This window comes from Mobula hypostoma, chromosome 8 (assembly GCF_963921235.1).
Source record: "Mobula hypostoma chromosome 8, sMobHyp1.1, whole genome shotgun sequence".
Lineage (NCBI taxonomy): Eukaryota > Metazoa > Chordata > Chondrichthyes > Myliobatiformes > Myliobatidae > Mobula > Mobula hypostoma.
Window position 1 is genome coordinate 16496944 of NC_086104.1, and position 22611 is coordinate 16519554.

Here is a 22611-nt window from a genome sequence, read left to right on the forward strand (position 1 = left end):
TTGTATTGCATCAATATGTTGGGCCCAGGATAAATCTTCAGAGATGTTGACACCCAGGAACCTGAAGCTGTTCACCCATTCCACTGCTGATCCGTCAATGAGGACTTGCGTGTGTTCCCTTGACTTCACCTTCCTGAAGTCCACAATCAGTTACTTAGTCTTACTGACTCAATCAGCTGATCTATTTCACTTATGTATGCCTCCTCATCGCTATCTGAAATTCTACCAGCAATAGTTGTCGTCAACAAATTTACAGATGGCGTTTGAGCTGTGCTGAGCCACACAGTTGTGGGTGTAGAGAGAGTAGAGCAGTGGGCGAAACACACATCCTTGAGGTGTGCCAGTGTTGATTGTCAGCGAGAAGGACCTGTTATTTCTGATCTTTCTTTCAAACTGTAAATCCTATCCTTCCTGTAAACAGCTTCCCAGAATTACTTGCAATGGTCTAGTTGGCCAAGCCAATAAAACACAATTTAATTTACTTTATACCTGCACTTGCTACAGGAGACACTGCCTCAAGCCGCCTTTTTGTTACTACCATCAGGGAAGGAGGTACAGGAGTTGGAGTGATTCAGAAGCAGCTTATTTCCTTCTGCTATAAGATTTCTGAACAGTCCATGAACACCACCTCATTGTACTTTCCTTGTACTATCTACTTTGTAATTTGTAGTAATTTTATGTTTTTACTGCTGTTATAAAACAATAAATTTCACTTCAAATAAGGCAGTGATAATAAACTTGATTTTGAAGAAGGCATTATCTACCATTAGTGATCCCCACCATCTGGGCCATGGTATCTTCTTGCAGCTACCATAAGGGAGAACAGAAGCCTGAAGTCCATGCCACCAGGTTCAAGAATGATGAGATCACCCTCAGGACCCTGACGAAGGGTCTCAGCCTGAAACGTCGACTGTACCTCTTCCTAGAGATGCTGCCTGGCCTGCTGCGTTCACCAGCAACTTTGTGTGTTGCTTGAATTTCCAACATATGCAGAATTCCTGTTGTTATATGCATTTAATATCCACTTTACTAATGATTTCAACTTGAGGTGCTTTTCCTTTCGCTGTTAATTCATTTAATTGAAGTGGCTACCAGATCAGCAGTATGATTGATTCTTTCTTGTAGTTAGGCATCCAGTGAATGCAGTACAATGAAAGATATTCTGTGGTAAATCCCAGTTTTAAGATGAAATATTAAACCAAAAGCCTTGACATTATTTTGAATAGGAGCAAGAGCATTTTGCATGGTGTCCTGTTTAATTTCTTTCACAGTCATCCCACAAATATCGATTAGCTACTATGTACTTGAGATTAGTATGTCACTGGTAAACCCAGTGTTTATTTCCAAAATATTTGGTTAGATTATCCCTAGATTATCTTCGCATTATTTCATTATCTTCAATTTAGACAAACGAGGAAAAGGCTGCTTGAAGGTCCAGCCCTCAAACTTGGCACAGATGCTGTGATCATGTTTTTCTGTGTGCTCCTAAGACTGGGGGCTATCGACAGTAAACACACTACACACTGGGAGGTTTCCATTAATACTGTTTCAACAAAATCTTTCAAATTCCCTTGAAGGAAAACTGAATAAACATCAGGAAACTCCCATTCCTAGCCCAGCATACCCAGAATGGAGGCCCAAGTTAATACTTAGTCATAGAACATAGAAATCTACAGCATGTTACAGGGCCTTTGGCCGTAATGTTGTGCCGACCATGTAACCTGCTCCAGAAACTGCCTAGAATTTCCCTACCACAGAGCCCTCTATTTTTCTAAGCTCCATGTACCTATCAAAGAGGCTCTTAAAGACCATATTGTTTCCGCTTCCACCACCGTCTCCGGCAGTGCATTCCACGCATCCACCACTCTCTGTGTGGGAAAAACCTACCCCTGGCATCCCCTCGTGCTAGCCATTGCAGCCCTGGGAAAAAGCCTCTGGCTATCATCACGATCAATGCCCCTCATCTTGTACACCTCTTATCATTTCACCTCTCATCCTCCGTCGCTCGAAGGAGAAAGTGCAAGTTCACTCAACCTTTTCTCATAAGGTACGCCCCCAAATCTAGGCAACATCCTTGTAAATCTACTGTGTATTCTCTCTATAGTATCCACATCCTTCCTGTAGTGAGGTGACCAGAACTGGATATAGTACTCCATGTGGGGTCTGACCAAGGTCTTGTATAGCTCTAACATTACCTCGTGGCTCTTGAGCTCAATCCCACGGTTGATGAATGCCAACACACCATACACCTTAACAACGCTGTCAACCTGCGCAGCAGCTTTGAATGTCCTGTGGACATGGACCTCAAGATCTCTCAGATCCTCCACACTGCCAAGAGTCTTGCCATTAATATTATATTCTTTCTTCAAATTTGACCTACCAAAATGAACCACTTCACACTTATCTGGGTTGAAGTCCATCTGCCACTCTCAGCCCAGTACCGCATCCTATCGATATCCCGTTGTAGAACATAGAACATAGAACATAGAATAGTACAGCACAGTACAGGCCCTTTGGCCCACAATGTTGTGCCAACCCTCAAACCCTGCCTCCCATATAAGCCCCCACCTTAGATTCCTCCATATACTTGTCTAGTAGTCTCTTAAACTTCACTAGTGTATCTGCCTCCACCACTGACTCAGGCAGTGCATTCTATGCACCAACCACTCTCTGAGTGTGAACTTCCCACCCCTTACCTTAAAGCCATGTCCTCTTGTATTGAGCAGTGGTGCCCTGGGGAAGAGGCGGTGGCTATCCACTCTATCTATTCCTCTTATTATCTTGTACACCTCTATCATGTCTCCTCTCATCCTCCTTCTCTCCAAAGAGTAAGGCCCTAGCTCCCTTAATCTCTGATCATAATGCATACTTTCTAAACCAGGCAGCATCCTGGTAAATCTCCTCTGTACCCTTTCCAATGCTTCCACATCCTTCCTATAGTGAGGTGACCAGAACTGGACACAATACTCCAAGTGTGGCCTAACCAGAGTTTTATAGAGCTGCATCATTACCTCGCGACTCTTAAACTCTATCCCTCGACTTATGAAAGCTAACACCCCATAAGCTTTCTCAACTACCCTATCCACCTGTGAGGCAACTTTCAAGGATCTGTGGACATGTACCCCGAGATCCCTCTGCTCCTCCACACTACCAAGTATCCTGCCATTTATTTAGTACTCTGCCTTGGAGTTTGTCCTTCCAAAGTGTACCACCTCACACTTCTCCGGGTTGAACTCCATCTGCCATTTCTCAGCCTACTTCTGCATCCTATCAATGTCTCTCTGCAATCTTTGACAATCCTCTACACTATCTACAACACCACCAACCTTTGTGTTGTCTGCAAACTTGCCAACCCAGCCTTCTACCCCCACATCCAGGTCGTTAATAAAAATCACGAAAAGTAGAGGTCCCAGAACAGATCTTTGTGGGACACCACTAGTCACAATCCTCCAATCTGAATGTACTCCCTCCACCACCACCCTCTGCCTTCTGCAGGCAAGCCAATTCTGAATCCACCTGGCCAAACTTCCCTGGATCCCATGCCTTCTAACTTTCTGAATAAGCCTACCGTGTGGAACCTTGTCAAATGCCTTACTAAAATCCATGTAGATCACATCCACTGCACTACCCTCATCTATATGCCTGGTCACCTCCTCAAAGAACTCTATCGGTCTTGTTAGACACGATCTGCCCTTCACAAAGCCATGCTGACTGTCCCTGATCAGACCATGATTCTCTAAATGCCTATAGATCCTATCTCTAAGAATCTTTTCCAACAGCTTTCCCACCACAGACGTAAGGCTCACTGGTCTATAATTACCCGGACTATCCCTACTACCTTTTTTGAACAAGGGAACAACATTCGCCTCCCTCCAATCCTCCGGTACCATTCCCGTGGACAACGAGGACATAAAGATCCTAGCCAGAGGCTCAGCAATCTCTTCTCTCGCCTCATGGAGCAGCCGGGGGAATATTGCGTCAGGCCCCGGGGACTTATCTGTCCTAATGTATTTTAACAACACACCTCCTCTCCCTTAATATCAGCATGCTCCAGAACATCAACCTCACTCATATTGTCCTCACCATCATCAAGTTCCCTCTCATTGGTGAATACCGAAGAGAAGTATTCATTGAGGACCTTGCTCACTTCCACAGCCTCCAGGCACATCTTCCCATCTTTATCTCTAATTGGTCCTACCTTCACTCCTGTCATCCTTTTTTTTCTTCACAAAATTGAAGAATGCCTTGGGGTTTTCCTTTACCCTACTCGCCAAGGCCTTCTCATGCCCTCTTCTTGCTCTTCTCAGCCCCTTCTTAAGCTCCTTTCTTGCTTCCCTATATTCCTCAATAGACCCATCTGATCCTTGCTTCCTAAACCTTATGTATGCTGCCTTCTTCCTCCTGACTAGATTTTCCACCTCACTTGTCACCCATGCTTCCTTCACCCTACCATTCTTTATCTTCCTCACCGGGACAAATTTATCCCTAACATCCCGCAAGAGATCTCTAAACATTGACCACATGTCCATAGTACATTTCCCTGCAAAAACATCATCCCAATTCACACCCGCAAGTTCTAGCCTTATAGCCTCATAATTTGCCTTCGCCCAATTAAAAATTTTCCTGTCCTCTTTGATTCTATCCTTTTCCATGATAATTATAAAGGCCAGGGAGCGGTGGTCACTGTCCCCCAGATGCTCACCCACTGAGAGATCTGTGACCTGACCCAGTTCATTACCTAGTACTAGATCTAGTATGGCATTCCCCCTGGTCGGCCTGTCCACATACTGTGACAGGAATCCATCCTGGATACACTTAACAAATTCTGCCCCATCTAAACCCTTGGAACTAATCAGGTGCCAATCAATATTAGGGAAGTTAAAGTCACCCATGATAACAACCCTGCTATTTTTGCATCTTTCCAAAATCTGCCTCCCAATCTGCTCCTCTGTATCTCTGCTGCTACCAGGGGGCCCATAGAATACCTCCAGTAGAGTAACTGCTCCCTTCCTGTTCCTGCCTCCCACGCATATTGACTCAAAAGAGGATCCTGCTACATTACCCACCCTTTCTGTAGCTGTAATAGTATCCCTGACCAGTAATGCCACCCCTCCTCCCCTTTTTCCGCCCTCTCTATCCCTTTTAAAGCACTGAAATCCAGGAATATTGAGAATCCATTCCTGCCCTGGTGCCAGCCAAGTCTCTGTAATGGCCACTACATCATAATTCCATGTATGTATCCAAGCTCTCAGTTCATCACCTTTGTTCCTGATGCTTCTTGCATTGAGGTACACACATTTCAGCCCTTCTACCTTACTGTCTTTACACCGTTTATTCTGCTTCTCTTTCCTCAAAGCCTCTCTGTATGTTAGATCTGGCTTTACTCCATGCACTTCTTTCACTGCTCTATCGCTCTGGGTCCCATCCCCCTCGCAAATTAGTTTAAACCCTCCCGAACCATGCTAGCAAACCTACCTGCAAGGATATTGCTCCCTCTCGAGTTCAGGTGCAACCCATCCAATCTGTACAGGTCCCACCTTCCCCAGAAGAGATCCCAATGATCTAAAAATCTAAAACCCTGCTCCCTGCACCAACTCCTCAGCCATGCATTCAACTGCCATCTCCTCCAATTCATATCATCTCTGTCACGTAGCACTGGAAGCAATCCTGATAACCCTGCAGACTATCCACAACACCTCCAACCTTTGTGTCATCAGCAAACTTGCTAACCCACCCTTCTACTTCTTCATCCAGGTCATTTATAAAAATCACAAAGAGGAGGGGTCCTAGAACAGATCCCTGCAGAACATCACTGGTCATCGACCTTCATACAGAATACGAACCATCTACAACCACCCTTTGCCTTCCATAGGCAAGCCAATTCTGGATCCACAAAGCAAGGTCTCCTTGGATCCTATGCCTCCCTACTTTCTGAAGGATACTTGCACGGGGAACCTTATCAAATGACTTACTGAAATTCATTTACACTACATCCCCTGCTCTACCTTCAATGTGTTTTGTTACAACCTCAAAGATTCAATCAGGCCCGTAAGGCACAACCTGCCCTTGACAAAGCCATGCTGACTATCCCTAAAAAGATTATATCTCTCCAAATATTCATAAATCCTGCCTTTCTGGATCTTCTCCAGCAACTTTCCCACCACAGATTCACTGGTCTATAATTACCTGGGTTATCTCTGCTCCCTTTCTTGAACAAGGGAACAACATATGCAGCCCTGGAATCCTCAGGTACTTCTCCAATCCCTATTGATGACGCAAAGATCTTCGTAAGAGGCTCAGCAATTTCCTCCCTTGCTTCCCACAATAGCCTGGGGATATCTCATCCGGTCCCAGTGATTTATCTAACGTAATGCTTTTCAAAAACTCCAGCACATCCTCTTTCTCAATGTCTATATGCTCAAGTATTCCAGTCTGCTGTAAGTCATCTGCACAATTGCCAAGGTCTTTTTCCTGGTGAATACTGAAGCCAAGTATTCATTGAGTACATCCACTACCTTCTCCAACTCCATGCACATGTTTCAACCTTCTCACCTGATTGGTCCTATTCTCATACGGCTCATCCTCTTGCTCTTCACATACTTATTGAATGCTTTGGGGTTTTCCTTAATCCTGCTCACCAAGGCCTTCCCATGGCCTCTTCTGGCTCTCAATTTCATTCTTAAGCTCCTTCCTTGCAACCTTATAATTTTCTAGAGCTCTAACAGTACCTAGTTTCTTGAGGCTTTCGTAAGCTTTTCTTTTCTTCTTAACTAGATTTTTTACGTCCTTTGTACACCATGGTTCGTTAACTCTACCATCCCTTCCCTGCCTCAATGGAACATATCTATGCAGAACTCCATGCAAATGTTCCCTGAACATTTGCCACATTTCTGCCATGCAATTCCCTGAGAACATCTGCTCCCAATTTATGCTCCCAAGTTCCTGTCTATAGCATCATATTTCCCCCTACCCCAATTGAATGTTTTTCCAAATTGTCTGCTCCGATCCCTCTTCAGCGCTCTGGTGAAGGAAGTTGATTTGTGGTCACTACCTCCAAAATGCTCTCCAACCAAAAGATCTGACACCTGACCAGGTTCATTTCCCAATACTAGATCAAGTACAGCCTCTCCTCTAGTTGGCTTATCAACATATTGTGTCAGGAAACCAACCTGATCACACCTAACAAACGCCACCCCATCTAAACCCCTTGCACTATGGTAATGCCAATCAATATTAGGAAAGTTAAAATCTCCCATGACAACAACCCTATTATTATTATTGCACCGTTCCAGGATCTGCCTCCCTATCTGCTCCTCGACGTACCTGTTACTATTGGGGGGGGGGGGGTCTATATAAAAAAAAAGCTAGTAGAGTTATTGCCCCTTTCCTGTTTCTGACTTTCACCCACACTGACTCAGTAGACCATCCTTCCATGACTTCCTCCTTTTCTGCAACTGTGACACTATACCTAAGGAGCAATGCCATGCCCCCACCTCTTTTGCCTCCCTCCCTGTTCTTTTTGAAACATCTGAAGCCTTGCATACTCAGCAGCCATTCCTGCTCCTGAGACATCTAATTCTTTGTAATGGCCACAACGTCATAGTTCCACATATTGAATCAAGCTCTTAAATTCATCCACCTTTTTATGATACTCCTTGCATTAAAATAGACACATCTCAAATCATCAGGCTGAGTGCATCTTTGCTCTGACATCTGCCTATCCTTCCTCTCAAGCTCTCTACAAGCTGCTCTACTTGTGCTTCAACCTCCCCATCCTCTGCCTCTTCACTTCGGTTTCCACCCCCGCAAATCTGCTTGGATATTGGTCTGCCTCGGATTCAAGTGCAACCCGTCCTTTGCCCAAAAGAGGTCCCAGTGATCCAAAAATCTGAATCCCTGCCCCCTACTCCAATCCTTCAGCCACGCGTTTATCATCCACCTTATTCTATTCCTATACTCACTGTCACGTGGCACAGGCAGCAATCCCAAGATTACTACCTTTTGAGATCCTGCTTCTTGGCTTCCTTCCTAACTCCCTGCATTCTGCTTTCAGGCCCTCCGCCCTTTTTCTACCTATGTCGTTGGTACCAATATGTACCACGGCTTCTGGTTGCTCACCCTCCCATTTCAGGATATTGTGGATGTGCTCAGAAACATTATGAACCCTGGCACCTGGGAGGTAAACTACCATCCTTGTTTCTTTTTCACTGTGAACAGGCTACATTATTGCATGTGTCAAGGACAGAGATTGTAAGGAAATAATTTAAGGGTATTCTTAAAGCCTCCTTGGGGGGGAGGAAATGTGCAACTTCCCCGTAAGAACCCTGTAGCCCTTATCCATTCAAATGGATCAGGAATATTTGTACTGAGAACCTTAATGTCCATGCATCAGGAGGTCAGATGCTCAGAGTAAATGCTGGAAGGAGCACATTACTTAACAATCTGCTCATTCATCTGCTCCACCAGTCACCTCTTATCTCATCCATGGAGGAATCTGCTGTTCCCTCCTTCGACTCATCAGCCACTTCAGTTCCCCTTGAACTGCAGACATCATTGAACAATTCAACTTTAATCATGAGGGATCATGGCAGAACACCAGTGACTAAACTTTAAAGAATTCTGTGCAAAGGAGTCTTTGTTTCACTCAGCTTTTTAAAGTATGAATGAAATGTTTCATTGTTGGTTTCTTAATTTTGGCTTAAAAAAAATCTAAAGGCTCTGCCTTACAGAATCTTGTGGTATAAAATTAAAGTATCAATACCTGAAGTATCTTGAAAAAAAGCATGAAAATCAAGTGTCTTAAATGTTTTCTGTTGACTTCTGAATTGTCCTCCAATGAGATATTTTACCCAATAAGCACTTTGTTCTGGAATGAACTCAATTACATTTTATACTATGTACGTTGGGCAAAAAAAGAATAAATAAGGTTGCCAATTATATACACTAAGAAGGGAAAACATCCTATAAATGTTTATGCTATGATTCTGTTAAATAAAAATAATAAATTAGCTTGTTAAATGTCAATTGTGGGAAAATATTACAACTATCATAACACGTTAAATCAGTGTTCGTGGTGGCAGACACTTGTGCAACAATGATGTAGTTATTTGATAGTCATTCAGAACCTTTTGTGAAGTAATTGCAAATTTCCACATTAATACCAATAGAAGTGACTAAGTATAGTGTTTTTAGGTTTGATGTGCTGATTTGCTGTTTTGTAAGAAGAATTTTGAAATATGCTCAATGATATTTCATGGGAAGTCAGATCAATGTTTCAAAAAATGCATTTAATTGCTTTTGCTGTTCTGGAACTACAAGTATCATGCAGCTGTACACTTAACAGCTGGGAGCTTGAGTATAAATTTTCAGCCATCCTCAAATCCAGCAGCCTCTGTCATTTCCTGTGATATCTTCAGACATTTGGCTTTAATCAGAGCACAGAATGCACCAATGTGTATGGCAGGGTGCATTGTATGGTTCTCGTCGTGTTGCAAAGAATAAGTGAACCTTAAAATATATATTTTCTTTATTCCTCAGGATGACGTAACCTTCAATCAGGATTTAGCAGCAGCAGAAATGAGCTTGACATCCTGGTTTTTGGTGAGCAGCGGAGGTATTCGTCACCGCCTACCACGTGAAATGATCTTTGTAGGCCGGGATGACTGTGAATTGATGTTGCAGGTAACTGACTGAAGGGATGATGCAGTTTTTTTTCTGTATTTTCAGCTGAACTGAGACTTGAGCTCAGCAAAGCAATTCAGATTAACTGATTTTATTTGCATCCTTTGACAGAATTTATTAAAGTTATTTAGATTGTTTACAATAGACTACATTGTCTAATTAGAATGAAAGTTTTTAGACATGAATGTGACTCTTTTCCTTTCTGTGTGTGCTCAGCTTTGAAGAGAGAAGCTGCAGATCTGAAACAGTCCAAAATGAATGTTGCCACATCTAATATTTGTTTGGATTCCAACTTTCATGACATCAGATGTATTTGGGCCAGTGGTGAAATGATATTTTTCCCTAAAACTTTAATTCATTATCATCTTTATCTATGCCACAGAAGTTTGTTTTTATTATTTGCCAGAAATTAAACCCAAGTGTTTTCCAGCATTTATAAAGCTTTCTTTTGTTTTCTTTCCCCTCCTTTTCATGCACTTTTATTTTGGATAACTTCATTTTTAAATTTTTTCCAGATGGCCAAAGTGTGCAAAGTCCTGCAGATACGAGTGAGTAGGAAGAATATATGAACAAGTGTTATTTCTTTAGGATTGGAATTTGTTTCCTAAAGTTGTGTGACAGATTTTAGTGAAATAAAACTTTAAAAAAAAATACATAGTACAGTGTAAATCACATTTAAACTTCTCTTGTATTCTTTCTCCTCCCTTAGCGACAAATATGTGTGGACATGAGCCTTTTAGTTTAAAACTGGAGATGAGTGGTAATTACTACTTGCCACTTTTAAAGATGCATATTCTCTTTATTCAAACTCACTTGTAAAAGCATCTTTTTTGCCACATAAATGATTTCATTGTAATATGCCTCCTACTTGGCCCCAAGTATAGTAGAAAGAGTTTAGAATACAATCTGTTTGTCCTGGCTTCAAAGGTTTTAGGTAAAAGGAATTTAGGAGCTTTTTAGCACAAAAGATGTATGCTGAAAATCAGATTCTAATTTCACATGATAAATTTATTTCAGAGAACTCATAAGGAAGTTTGGTGTGAGAAGTGGAACTGTTGCGTGGTTGCCATATGTAGTCCTATAGAATTACTCTGGCAGGTTGTTGCTAGATATGTGTTAGAAGCACTTGCTGCTGACACTGAAGAAAGGTGCCTTTTTATATTATTTATTTAAAAATAATATCCATTAACAAGTGAAGAAAAGACAAACTTATTTTTCAATATAAATTGAAAAATGCTGGGAAATGTGCGGCAGGTCAGGCCACATTCTGTGGGAAGGGAAACAAAGCTGACATTTCAGAGGAACTGGGAAGGAGAGATAATATTGAATTAAATCATTAAATTGCAGGAAGGTGGAGTTGGAGGTATTTCCCTGATGAGAGTAAAACTAGGGTGAGCATAGGGTTAAATTGACAACAGTTTAACAGAAAATCTGGCCAATGGAGGCAGTTAGAGAGTGAGAACACAGACAAAAGTTTGAAATGCAAGCAGTAAGATGTGCCCCGAAGATCAAACTGGGCACGTAATCCACTTCTGGGGAGAAAAAGAAGAAAAGAAGCTGAGCCAACATGACGGATCACTGGTACTGACAGCAGCGAAGTTGAAGTTCGACCATACATGAATATAGTCAATCAAAACAAACAATATTCCTCTGGGGCCAAGGTGCAAAACACATTACCAACAGCACATAGCACAAACAGCATATATTGCTATGCTATCAAGTTACCTGAAGTTTTAGAATTCAGTATTAAGTCCAGAAGGCTGCAGCTTGCCCAGATGGAAGGTGCAGTCATGTTTCCCAAGTTTGCTCTTGTCCTTATTATAACAATGCAGGAGGCCAGAGGCAAATGGATCAGAGTGACAGAGAGAGATAAGGTATTAAAGTGGTAGGCAACAGGAAGTTCAGGGTTCCTCTCTGCAGACTGAATGCAGGTGCTTTGCAAAGCAGCAGTCCAATCTGCATCTGGCTTCTTCCCTATAGAGGAGATTACATTGTGAACACCGAATGTAATTCACTTGATAACCTCCATCCCACTCCAACTCTGACTTGTTGGTCTGCGGCCTCCTGCGCTTTGAAAGTCAGCCAGCACTGCAAGCTTAAGGGACGGTACCTCATCTTCCGTCCAGAGACATTGCAGTCCTCCGGACTTGGTCTTGAATTCTAGAATTTCTGGTAATGTAATTTGAATTTTTAAGAAAGTCTACAAATGCCGAAATCTAAAGCACAAGCAGAAAATGCAGGTGTCTCTGCATTTCTGCAGATCTTTTTTGATTATTTTTCAATTGACTCCAATGCCACCTTTCATCCAGGAATGTCTACCCTGAAGAAGTTCTACTGGGCCATCGGACCAGTAGATGTGGCCTGACCTGCTGAGTATTTCCAGCATTTTCAGTGTGGCTGTATCAGTAATCCATCCATGTCATTGGCTCATTTTCTCTGTAAATGGAGGACACATCCAGAATTTTGCAACTCCATTAGTGTTTGTTTTTGCCTATGCTCCCACGCTCTTGCTGCTTCCATTTGTTCATTGGCAAAGTAAATTTATTTGTAGCCTACCCCATTTGATCAGCCAAGTTTTACCATTCACGCAGCTTGACAAACTTTTCTCTCCTTCCCGGTTTTGATGAAGCATCTTTGATCTGAACCATTAGCCCTGTACTCTTGCCTCAGTTGTAGCCTAAACTGTTGAGTGTTTCCAGTATATTTTGGTAGTTGGGTTCCTAGTCTATATAAAAAAAAATATGTTGGCCTGTTTTCTTTCAGGCATCATCTTAAATGTTACAAAGAAAAATTATATCATCATAAAAATAGTGTTTGTATTCAGTAATTTCTCTTTAGCTCAGGGTAAGCAATTTCAGTAGAATAGTACAATAGTGCTGACATTCAAATTATTCAGCTAATCTGATTAAATGACTTTAATTTACAGATATGGACAGTCATCTTTAGACTCAATTTTTTTTTGCCTGGAATCTACAATGCATTCATGTGGATGCTGAAGACAGATGTATGAATACAGTAAACAATGTGTCACTAAGTTGTGGCTAGAATAAAAGTCCTTTAGAGAGTTTGCTTTAAATTACTAGAGATAATCATACATTAGATATCCTCTAGTTTTGCAGCTTTGATTTTAAAATACGTGACGCTTTTCCAATTGATCTGGCATGCAAAAAAAAATTACGTTTTTGCTTTTTGTCCAATTAAAAGATTTCTACAATTTCAGGACTTTGTTCTAAATAAAATTTATCAAAGTTGTCAATATACCACTAATTTGACCTTTAAACGTGGTCATGCATGTTTTGTTGAGCCAGTTGTCTCCTGAGGAAAAAAAAAATCTTCGTTTAAATGTGAGTAGAAATATTGCCGACTCAGACATGTCAGAGCTGGAAAAGATGCTTAAAAATTGTCAGTTGTTGGCTTTCCATGTGTGGACGTTATCTTCCTTTTGGGTTTACTAACTAACATATTTTCTTCCATAAGTTCACATTGGGATATTACACCACTATGGATGACATTTGCACTTTTCTTCCTTTGTTGACCCAATAAAGGGCTTTTGACATCAGCATAAAGAAATTTTTTTGTGTTTATCCACCACCCCCCCCCCCCATGTGCATGCATCTTTACTTATTGGTTGTCTTTTCAATTGCGACCATTGGCAATAGTACAATTAAATCACCTATTGAAGATCTGCTTTCGCAACAAGTCTTTACTATCTTTTCACCTTTAGTCAATATGAAACTGACTAACTGTTCCAAGGATTGATATCAGTGGTCTAATGTAGATAACTAATTATATGCATTGTTTACTCTCCATATTAATCTGTGAAAAGTATTCTGTATTTTTAAAGCAAAGCATGCATGGAATATTTAGCAGAAAGGTAAATAAAGTAAGTCCACATTTCCAAATGTTTTCTCTCGCTTCTCAGTACAGATGAATGCATAGAATTTTGCAGCATAGAATTGGGTGATTTCATCAGATAGGATGGTGCACCACACAAGACCTTAATCATCAAATTGTAAAATAACATGGAGACAAGCCTGGGATTAAAAAGTTCATGTTTATTAGTTTCCATTTTGGTTGGCATTGTCATTTGCAGTCATTGCTTTGTGGGAAGGGGCAGTTTGTGCCCAGTGAGCCTCCAGAAAGATCAGAGATAAACAGCAGTCTGTTAAATGGATTGCCATCTTGAATAGCTGCTTGATGTTCCTTCAAGTTGAAACCCATTATACTTCAGAATTAGGCCTTACATAAAAAGTTTTATATTGCCAACTTGCATGAAAACCACCACACAGTTCTACTTCTGTATTACCAGGCTTTGTAATAAAGTTTGTTGTTTAACTTCTCTTACCGTATATGTGAATATTTAATGCCTCATTTTCAAATAGCTGGCAGAAAAAGTATCCAATTAAACTTTCAGGACATCTACCTTTTTGTCTTGCAAGGGATTTCATGATTATAAAATTCCTCTGCCATATATGCAGACCAGATACCTATTAGGTATCTTGATTACAGTACATAAACATCATAAAAAATTTATTCCTCATCTGGGCTGAATGTGGACAACTGGGACTAGCAGGGAGGGTATGGACTAGTTGGGCTAAAGGGCCTGCTTCTGTGCTTTATTGCTTTTTGGATTTTGTAGATCCTGAGTAGGTTGGCCTCTATGTAAATCAAGATCTTGGCCCTCAGAGTAGGCAAGAGGTTTGATCCTTGCATATATTTTGATGTAATGTTGTTCTTCTGCAAGAAGACTTCTTGGGTTGCTTTGCAAAAAGTAGGATGCAAACTGGAAAGAAAATAAAGCATAAAAATGAGTGGCAAAATCAAAGGGGAGGATATTGAAAACAATCCTTAAAATCAACCAAGGATCAGGAGAATGAAACGTTGACCATAAACAATTCATTCTGTATTACAGGTAGATTTCATATCATTAAAGATAGTGTGAATGATATTAAAGGACTCTGTAGTGGAGTGAAGTGAATCTGGTTTTGAGAAATCTTCAAGTAAACGTGAAATGAGATTGTTTTTATTCTGAATAAAATAAAATTTGTGGGAAAATATTGTTTTCTCTTTTCACAGTCCCGCAGTGTGGACAAGCAACATGCAGTGATCAACTATAACTCTACTGAAGATGAGCATAAAGTTAAGGACCTTGGTAGTCTAAATGGGGTAAGAGAGCCTTTGATAGTCAGTGACTGACACTATATTTTTGCTGGAACTTAATTTGATTCATTTTAATCATTATGTGTCAAAATGTCTTTTCTGTTGATCTCAAACTTTTTATGTACTGATCCTGTCTGACCTGTTGAGTTTTCTGCTTGTGTTTCCAGCAGCCTCTATCTAGTGCTTTTGAAGTAATTTGTATGCAGGGCTGGGAGGTACAAGAGTTTAGATGAGTGCTGTGGAGCTTGTCATCTAAACTCTTCCACTTAAGCGCTTAAGCACTTCCTGAATGTCAGCTAGATGACCAAATTCTAGATACAGGTGTCCCCCACTTTTCAACGTTCGCTTTACGAAACCTCACTGTTACGAAAGACCTACATTAGTACCCTGTTTTCGCTTTCAGAAGGTGTTTTCACTGTTACGAAAAGAAATTCAGCGCGCGATAAAAGGTAGAGCGCGCCCCGAGCAGCCGCTCTCCCCCGGATTCGGAACTGCTTTGCTTTAACACGTGCCTGTGAGCAGCCGTTTGCAAGATGAGTTCCAAGGTATCGGAAAAGCCTGAAAGAACTCTTAAGGGTGTTACACTTAGGGTAAAACTAGACATAATTAAGCATTTTGATCGTGGTGAACGAAGTAAGGACAACGTGAGTTTGGCTTGTGGAAGCTGACAAACATGATGTTGAAGAAGTTTTGGCATCCCATGACCAAGAGCTGATAGATGAAGAGCTGATGCAATTGGAAGAAAAAAGGATAACAATCGAAACCGAATGAGTAATGATAAAGTACGACTTCAATTTTGAAAGGGTACGTCGGTTTAGGAGATATTTGCAGGATGGTTTGAGTGCTTATTAAAGAACTGTGTGATAGAAAAATGTACAAGGCTCAGCAGTCAAGCAAGCCTTCCACATCAGCCACAGCAGACGACGAACCTCCACCTTCGACATCGAGGCGGGCAGAGATAGAAGAAGATGAGCTGCCTGCTCTAATGGAAAGAGACGATGAGATGACCCCCAGGCCACGGATAGATACCGATTCGCGGAAAATGCAACGGTAGCTGGGATGCACACAGCACATCTTTAAGCAAAAAGCCGAAATAAACATGCTGATCAATTAGGTGCTGCCGACACGTAATTGTCGGCCCAGATCAGAGACGACGCAATGGGAAATTGGCACTGATCTGGGCCGACAATTACATGTCGGGCGGCACCTAATTAATTAGCTTGTTTATTTCGGCTTTTTTCTTAAAGATGTGCTGTGTGCCTTCTGGCTACGGCTGGACCCCTGTGTGCTTCGCGGCAATGTATCGCTCGGCGGCCTGGAGGATGGAGGGCCACTGCACCACCCAAACTCCGACTCAGCCTAACACGCCATCATCAGTGTGCTCGGCGCTGTCCCAATTCCGGTAAGTGACACTACACTGTACATACATTACTTCTACTTTATATCGGCTGTGTATTTTTACGTGTTATTTGGTATGATTTGACAGCTTCATAGCTTAAAGGTTACTGGAGAGAGTGTTCTTGCCAACAGCGCTTGCGTGAGATTTTCTGCCGACGGCGCTTGTGTGAGATTTTCACTACGGAGAACAGTTCAGTAATGATTGTGGAAAAGTATTTCTACTTTATATAGGCTGTGTATTTATCATATCATTCCTGCTTTTATGATATGTTACTGTTATTTTAGGTTTTATGTGTTATTTGGCATGATTTGGTAGGTTATTTTTGGGTCTACGAACGCTCACAAAATTTTCCCATATAAATAAATGGTAATTGCTTCTTCGCTTTACGACATTTCAGCTTATGAACCGTTTCATAGGAACGCTCTACCTTCGGATGGCGGGGGAAACCTGTAATCCTTCCCAGTTTCTCTACCTTATTTTCTTTATGAATTGTAATACATTTTCAATTATGAGTAAACTCTTCTCAGGCTTCCAGCTGGGCATAGTATCAATTTTAACTGACGTTTTGATGACAAACTCTGCCGTTGATGAAGATGGCAGAGTTCGTCATCGAAATGTCGGTTAAAATTGATACCTCCTTCACGTTTTTCATTTTTCAAGAACATATTGGTCTTGAATAGCGGCAGCACAGTAGTGTAGTGGTTAGCACGGCTCTTGATAGTACCAGCAACATGGCTTCAATGCCCGCTGCTGTCTGTACATTCTTCCTGTGACCGCATGGGTTTCCTCCCACAGCCCAAAGACATGCTGGTTGGTAGGTTAACTAGCCATTGTAAAATTGTCCCATGATTAGGTTAGGGTTAAATCGGGCGTTACTGGGCAGTGCAGGTCAAAGGACAGGAAGGGCTTATTCAACACTGTATCTGAATAAAATATAAACTTTGTAGAATAATAATATTTATCCCAGGCTTTCAATCTACCACCCAAGATTAATCTTTCTTAACATAAACTTTCGAACATTGATTGATATCAGACCTCACTTTGCAGGGAATTCTGGTTATGATGCTCTCTGAACAATCTGGTTCACTAATCTCTTTCATCAAATTCAATTCTGTTCCCCTTGCAAAGTCTGACTTGTGGCCACATTGCCCTCTGAAATGACGAAAGAAGCTATTCACAATAAGAATGAAAAATGCTGAAAAAACAGGTCAGAAAATATCTGTGGAAAGAGGAAAATATTTCAGGCATGGGATTTGTGATCAGTCATCCAGTTACAAAAAAAGAACTTTATTAAAGCATAAAAAGGATAAAAGCAGGCTGAATAACTGGCAATGGCCTAAACCCTAAATTCAGAAACTGCAGTCATTCCCAACCTTGTTGACCTGGTGATCATGTGGGGACTGGTGTCTAAATTGGGAGAGGTATCCCGAGTGAGGGCCTGATATAGTTGCACTCACAGAATCGCTCCTTGCAAACAGCATGCCAGATCACTCCAACACAAACTTAGGATAATTCCTTTGCACTGGCAGAACTGACTCTCAGCTAATTGTTCAATGGAATACAGGTGAATGAGTGGTACCAGACCCCAAGAAGTCTTATAGCATCAGGTCAAATGCCTGTCATCTACCTCAGGTGATAAATCAGTTCTCCTCCATTTTTAAACAAAACTTGGAAATGACACTGAGTAACCAGGGCAAAGAAGGTATGTTAGCATGGTAGCACCACCAAGGACCCTAGAAAGCTGAATGGTGATGGACATACTTGTCAAGCTGAGTCTGTGGCAAGAGATTCAACAAGGATAATCAGTGAATGTTGTGTACTTGGATTTTCAGAAGTTGTTATGAAGTTGTTATATTTTCAAAGCTGTTATAAGGCTGCTTAACAAGTAAGAGCCCATGGTATTACAAGAAAGATGCCAGCATGGATAAAGCAGTGGCTGATTGGCAGGAGGCAAAGAGTGGAAATAAAGGGAGTCTTTTCTGATTTGGCTGCCTGTGACTAGTGCTGATCAACAAGGGTCTGTGTTGGGACTGCTTCTTTTTATGTTACATGTTACATATCAATGAAGTAATTGCTGGCTTTGTGGCCAAGTTTGCAGATGATACAAAGATAGGTGGAGGGGCAGGTAGTGTTGAGGAAGCAAGGAGGCTGCAGAAGGGCTTGGACAGATTAGAAGGATGGGCAAAGAAGTGGCAGATAGATACAGTGATGGGAAGTGTACGGTCATGCACTTTGCTAGAAGAAATAAAAAGGTAGACTATTTTCTAAATGAAGAGAAAATTCAAACATCTGAAGTACAAAGGGTCTTGAGAGTCCTCATGCAGGATTCCCTAAAGCAGAGGTTCACAACCTTTTATTTATGTCATGGACCCCGATCATTAACCGAAGGGTCTGTAGACCCCAAGTTGGGAACCCCTGATCTAAAGTTTAGCTTGCAGATTGAGTCGGTAGTGAGGAAGGCAAATGCAATGTCAGCATTCATTTCAAGAGGACTAGAACATCAAAGCAAGGATTTAAAGTTGAGGTTTTATAAGGCACCGGTAAGGCCTCACTTGGAGTATTGTGAGCAGTTTTGAGCCCCTTATCTAAGAAGGGATATGCTGACATTCGAGAAGGTTCATAGGAAATTCAAGAGGATGACTATGGGAATGTAAATGAAGACTGATTTTAGGCTCTGGGCCTGTACTCCCTGGAATTCAAAAGAATAGGGGGTGGGGGTGGGGTGGAATCGCATTGAAATCAATCGAATGTTGAAAATCCTCAATAGAGTGGATGTGGAGAATGTTTGCTGTGGTAGGGGAGTCCAGGACCAGGGAGCACAGCCTCAGGATAGTGGGATATCCATTTAGAATGGAGATGAGGAGAAATTTCTTTAGCCAGAGTGTCTGTGGAATTCATTGCCACAGGCGGCTGTGAAGGCCAAGTCATTGGGTATATTTAAGGCAGAAGTTGATATAGTCTTGATTAGTCAGGGCATGAAGGGATATGGAGAAAAGTCAGAAGATTGGGTCTGAAAGAGAAATGGATCAACCATGATGAAATGGCGGAGCAGACTCGATGAGACAAGGGGTTTTATGATGAACCCTGTCTTTGCTAACCTACCTGCTGCACTTATGTTACATGGCAGTATTGTTGGGGCTGTCATCATATGGGAGATACCTTCCATCATAGCATTCTGTGGCATTGCTGTTGTGCTATCTCAAATAGACTAGGAATACATCTGACAGCACAAAACTGGGTATTCATCAGGCAAGGTGGGTTATTACCAGCAGCAGAAATGTTTTCCACTACAACCTATAATCTGTTTGAGCACATTAATACTACTGTTAACTTCAAGGCAGTGGATCATCCCTGGTTTAATGAGATCAGCTTTACTTGTCACATATACATGGAAGCATGGAGTAAAATGCATCGTTTGTGTCAATGGCCAACAGTCTGAGGATGTGCTGGGGGCAGCTCACAAGTGTCGCCATGCTTCAGCAGCAATTTAGCATGCCCACAACTTATTAACCCTTATGTCTTTGGAATGTGGGAGGAACAAGAGCACCTAGAGGAAACCTACATCAAGAATCTACATACTCTTTACTGACAGTAGCAGGCATTGAACCTCAATTGCTGGTGATGTTAAATATTATACTAGACACTTCGCTACTGTGTCACCCTGCATATTACAAAAGGGCAAAGGATCAACCCTAGTTTAATACAGATTTCAGGAAGGCATGCTTAGAGCAGCATTAGGCAAACCCAAAGAAAATGTGTGGTGTTCTTTTGGTAGTCAAATACAAAAGGAAAAGTATACAGTAAATGGCAGGACCCATGAGCCCATTGATACAGAGGGATTTTGAGGAAAGTAGCTCCCTGAAGGTAGCATCTCAAGTCAATAGGATGGTGAAAAAGGCATATAATATGGTTGGCGCCACCTGAAACTGTAGATGGAGCGAGATACACACGGAGGGAAATAAACAGTTGATATTTCGAGCAGACATTATGAAGGGTCTAGGGTGAAAATATTGACTTTATTTCCCTTCATTGATGCTGTCTGACCTGCTGAGCTTTTCTTCCAGCATTTTGTGTGTATTGCGTATGTCATACTTAGGTTTGAGTATGAAAATTGGTGTGTCATTGCAGCTTATAAGATTTAAGCCACGTTTGAAGTATCGTGTGCATTTTTGTTTGCAGTATTATAGGGGAAAGTAGAGGTTTTCAAAAGAATGCAGAAGATGTTCTCCGGGATGCTGTGTGGATTAGAAGTGTTAACTAAGGAGAGGTTGGACAAATCTGAACTGTTTTCTGTGGGGCATCAGGCACTAATTGAAATGTAACAATTATAATAAGCACAGACAAGGTAGATTAAATGTCAAATACTAGAGGGCAGAAGTTTTACGATGAAAAGAGGGAAAGTTGAGCAGCAATTTATTTGGGAAGTTATTTTATTCAATAGTAAGTGCCTGGCACCTGCTGCTAGGGAAGGTGGTGGAAACTGACACAATAGCAATGTTTAGAGCCTTAACAGGCAGGAAGTAGGGGTGATATAGACCACATGCAGACAAGTATGCAGTTCAAATTGGCATCTTAGCCCATATAGACATCATGGGCTGAAGGGCCTTTTCCTGTGCTGTGTTAAATGCTAATTATACAACTTCCCAACAGAAGACTCAGTGTGACAAGAAGCCAAACAGCCGAAAATGGAGAGAGCCAAGTGTTTCCATACCATCAGAGTAATACTTGGCAGTCCTGTTGCATCTAGCTGTGAATGGTGGTGGGCAGTAAAACAAGCATCAGGAGAAATAGAGATGATAAACAATGGCAGTGCCTGGAATGTGAGAGCTAAAAACAAACTACAGTGAGCAGAAATACCAAGTGAATGATCTGACTTGAATTCTTAATGTGAAAGAAGCCAGTTTTCAGTCAATTAGATCTACTCTTCAAGAAATAGGTTGTGGATATTGCTGTAGTCAGCATTCCAAGTGTATACTACAGAATTAGCTGAGCCCTAATTAAGATTGTTGACTACATTTACAATACTAAAGATATCTAGACATTTATAAAATTAGCAAGTTCTGTCATGTTCACAAATTTAAAAAAAGGAAAAATCTGATCCAGCTAATTGGTATCCAGTCATATTCTCAATCATTAGCAAGATAATAAAGGCTTTTTCAATAATAGCCTGCTTTGCAATGCTACGTTTGAGTTTTGTTTGGTCCTAACCCACAGTTGCTGTCATTTTCAGGATGTATTGAAATTGAATGCCAAAAGTTCTGCTGTCTTTATAGTTATGTAAATTCTGACCCATATAATTCCATTTGCTCTAAAGACATAAATCGAGTGATGGACTGGATTTCTGATTATGTGAATTGGTTGATCCTCAGTGCTTGGATTCACATATAGTGTGTTGATAAAGTATTTAACTCCTACAGCTATTTTCATATTTTACTGTCTCATTTTCTAAATTTAAAATATATTGAAGTAGGGTTTTTTAACTAATCTACAAAACATTGTGCATCATGTCAAATCAAAAGAAAAATTCCAAAACCTGTCAATAATTCACTAAAAATTAGAAATCAATATTGTGAGGCTGAAAAGGTGATCATCTCCTTTATAATTACTACGCTAACTTTCCACTAATGCAATACAGTATATTACTTTACCAATTCACCCAATTTGTTGATGTAGAAAATTGAAGGATCACCTGCTTTCAATGATCATGGGTAGATTTTCAACAGATCAAACCAAAATGAAGGAAAAAAAGAGCATTCAAGACATGTCAGGGAAATTATAATAAAAAAGCACAAATCTGGGAAAGGGTTCAAGACCACCTCAAAGGCACTTAACATACCTCAGAGCTCAGTGCAGTCCATCTTTTAAAAAAAAGTGGGAAAAAAAATGTGAAACCACAGCTACACTACCTAGGTCAAGCTGCCTCTCTAATGTTAGTTGCCGGAGAAGAATGGCATTTGTAAAAGAGGCTACTGAGACACCAACAGTCACTCAGGGTGAGCCGCAGAAGTCAGTGGCTGCAAATGGCTCCACAATATCTAAGGCCTTGTACAAAAAGAGTATTTATGGAAGAGTGGCAAGGAAGAAGCCCAGGTTTTCTGGAAAAAAAAAGCATATCCTTGCCTGTAAAGAGCTACTTAAAAGACACTATAAAGATGTGGAAGAAAATCTTGTGGCCAGATGAGACAATAGAAACCATAGAAACTACAGCACAGAAACAGGCCTTTTGGCCCTTCTTGGCTGTGCCGAACCATTTTCTGCCTAGTCCCACTGACCTGCACACGGACCATATCCCTCCATACACCTCCCATCCATGTATCTGTCCAATTTATTCTTAAATGTTAATAAAGAACCCGCATTTACCACCTCATCTG

The 22611-nt window shown here is 41.2% G+C and overlaps 1 protein-coding gene across 12 annotated transcripts in view; it reads left to right on the forward strand.

The window, feature by feature from the left end:
- Window positions 1-22611, forward strand: part of cep170aa (centrosomal protein 170Aa) — a 184026-nt gene that overhangs the window by 48709 nt on the left and 112706 nt on the right. For 8 of the 12 annotated variants that reach the window (XM_063055504.1, XM_063055506.1, XM_063055510.1 and 5 more), the window contains exons 2-4: window positions 9538-9681; window positions 10197-10229; window positions 14758-14847. In XM_063055504.1, coding sequence (XP_062911574.1) covers window positions 9577-9681; window positions 10197-10229; window positions 14758-14847 — 228 coding nt within the window. In that variant the 5' untranslated portion in view covers window positions 9538-9576. The remainder of the gene's footprint in view (window positions 1-9537; window positions 9682-10196; window positions 10230-14757; window positions 14848-22611) is intronic. The other 4 variants (XM_063055511.1, XM_063055516.1, XM_063055515.1 and 1 more) reach the window with 1 other exon arrangement.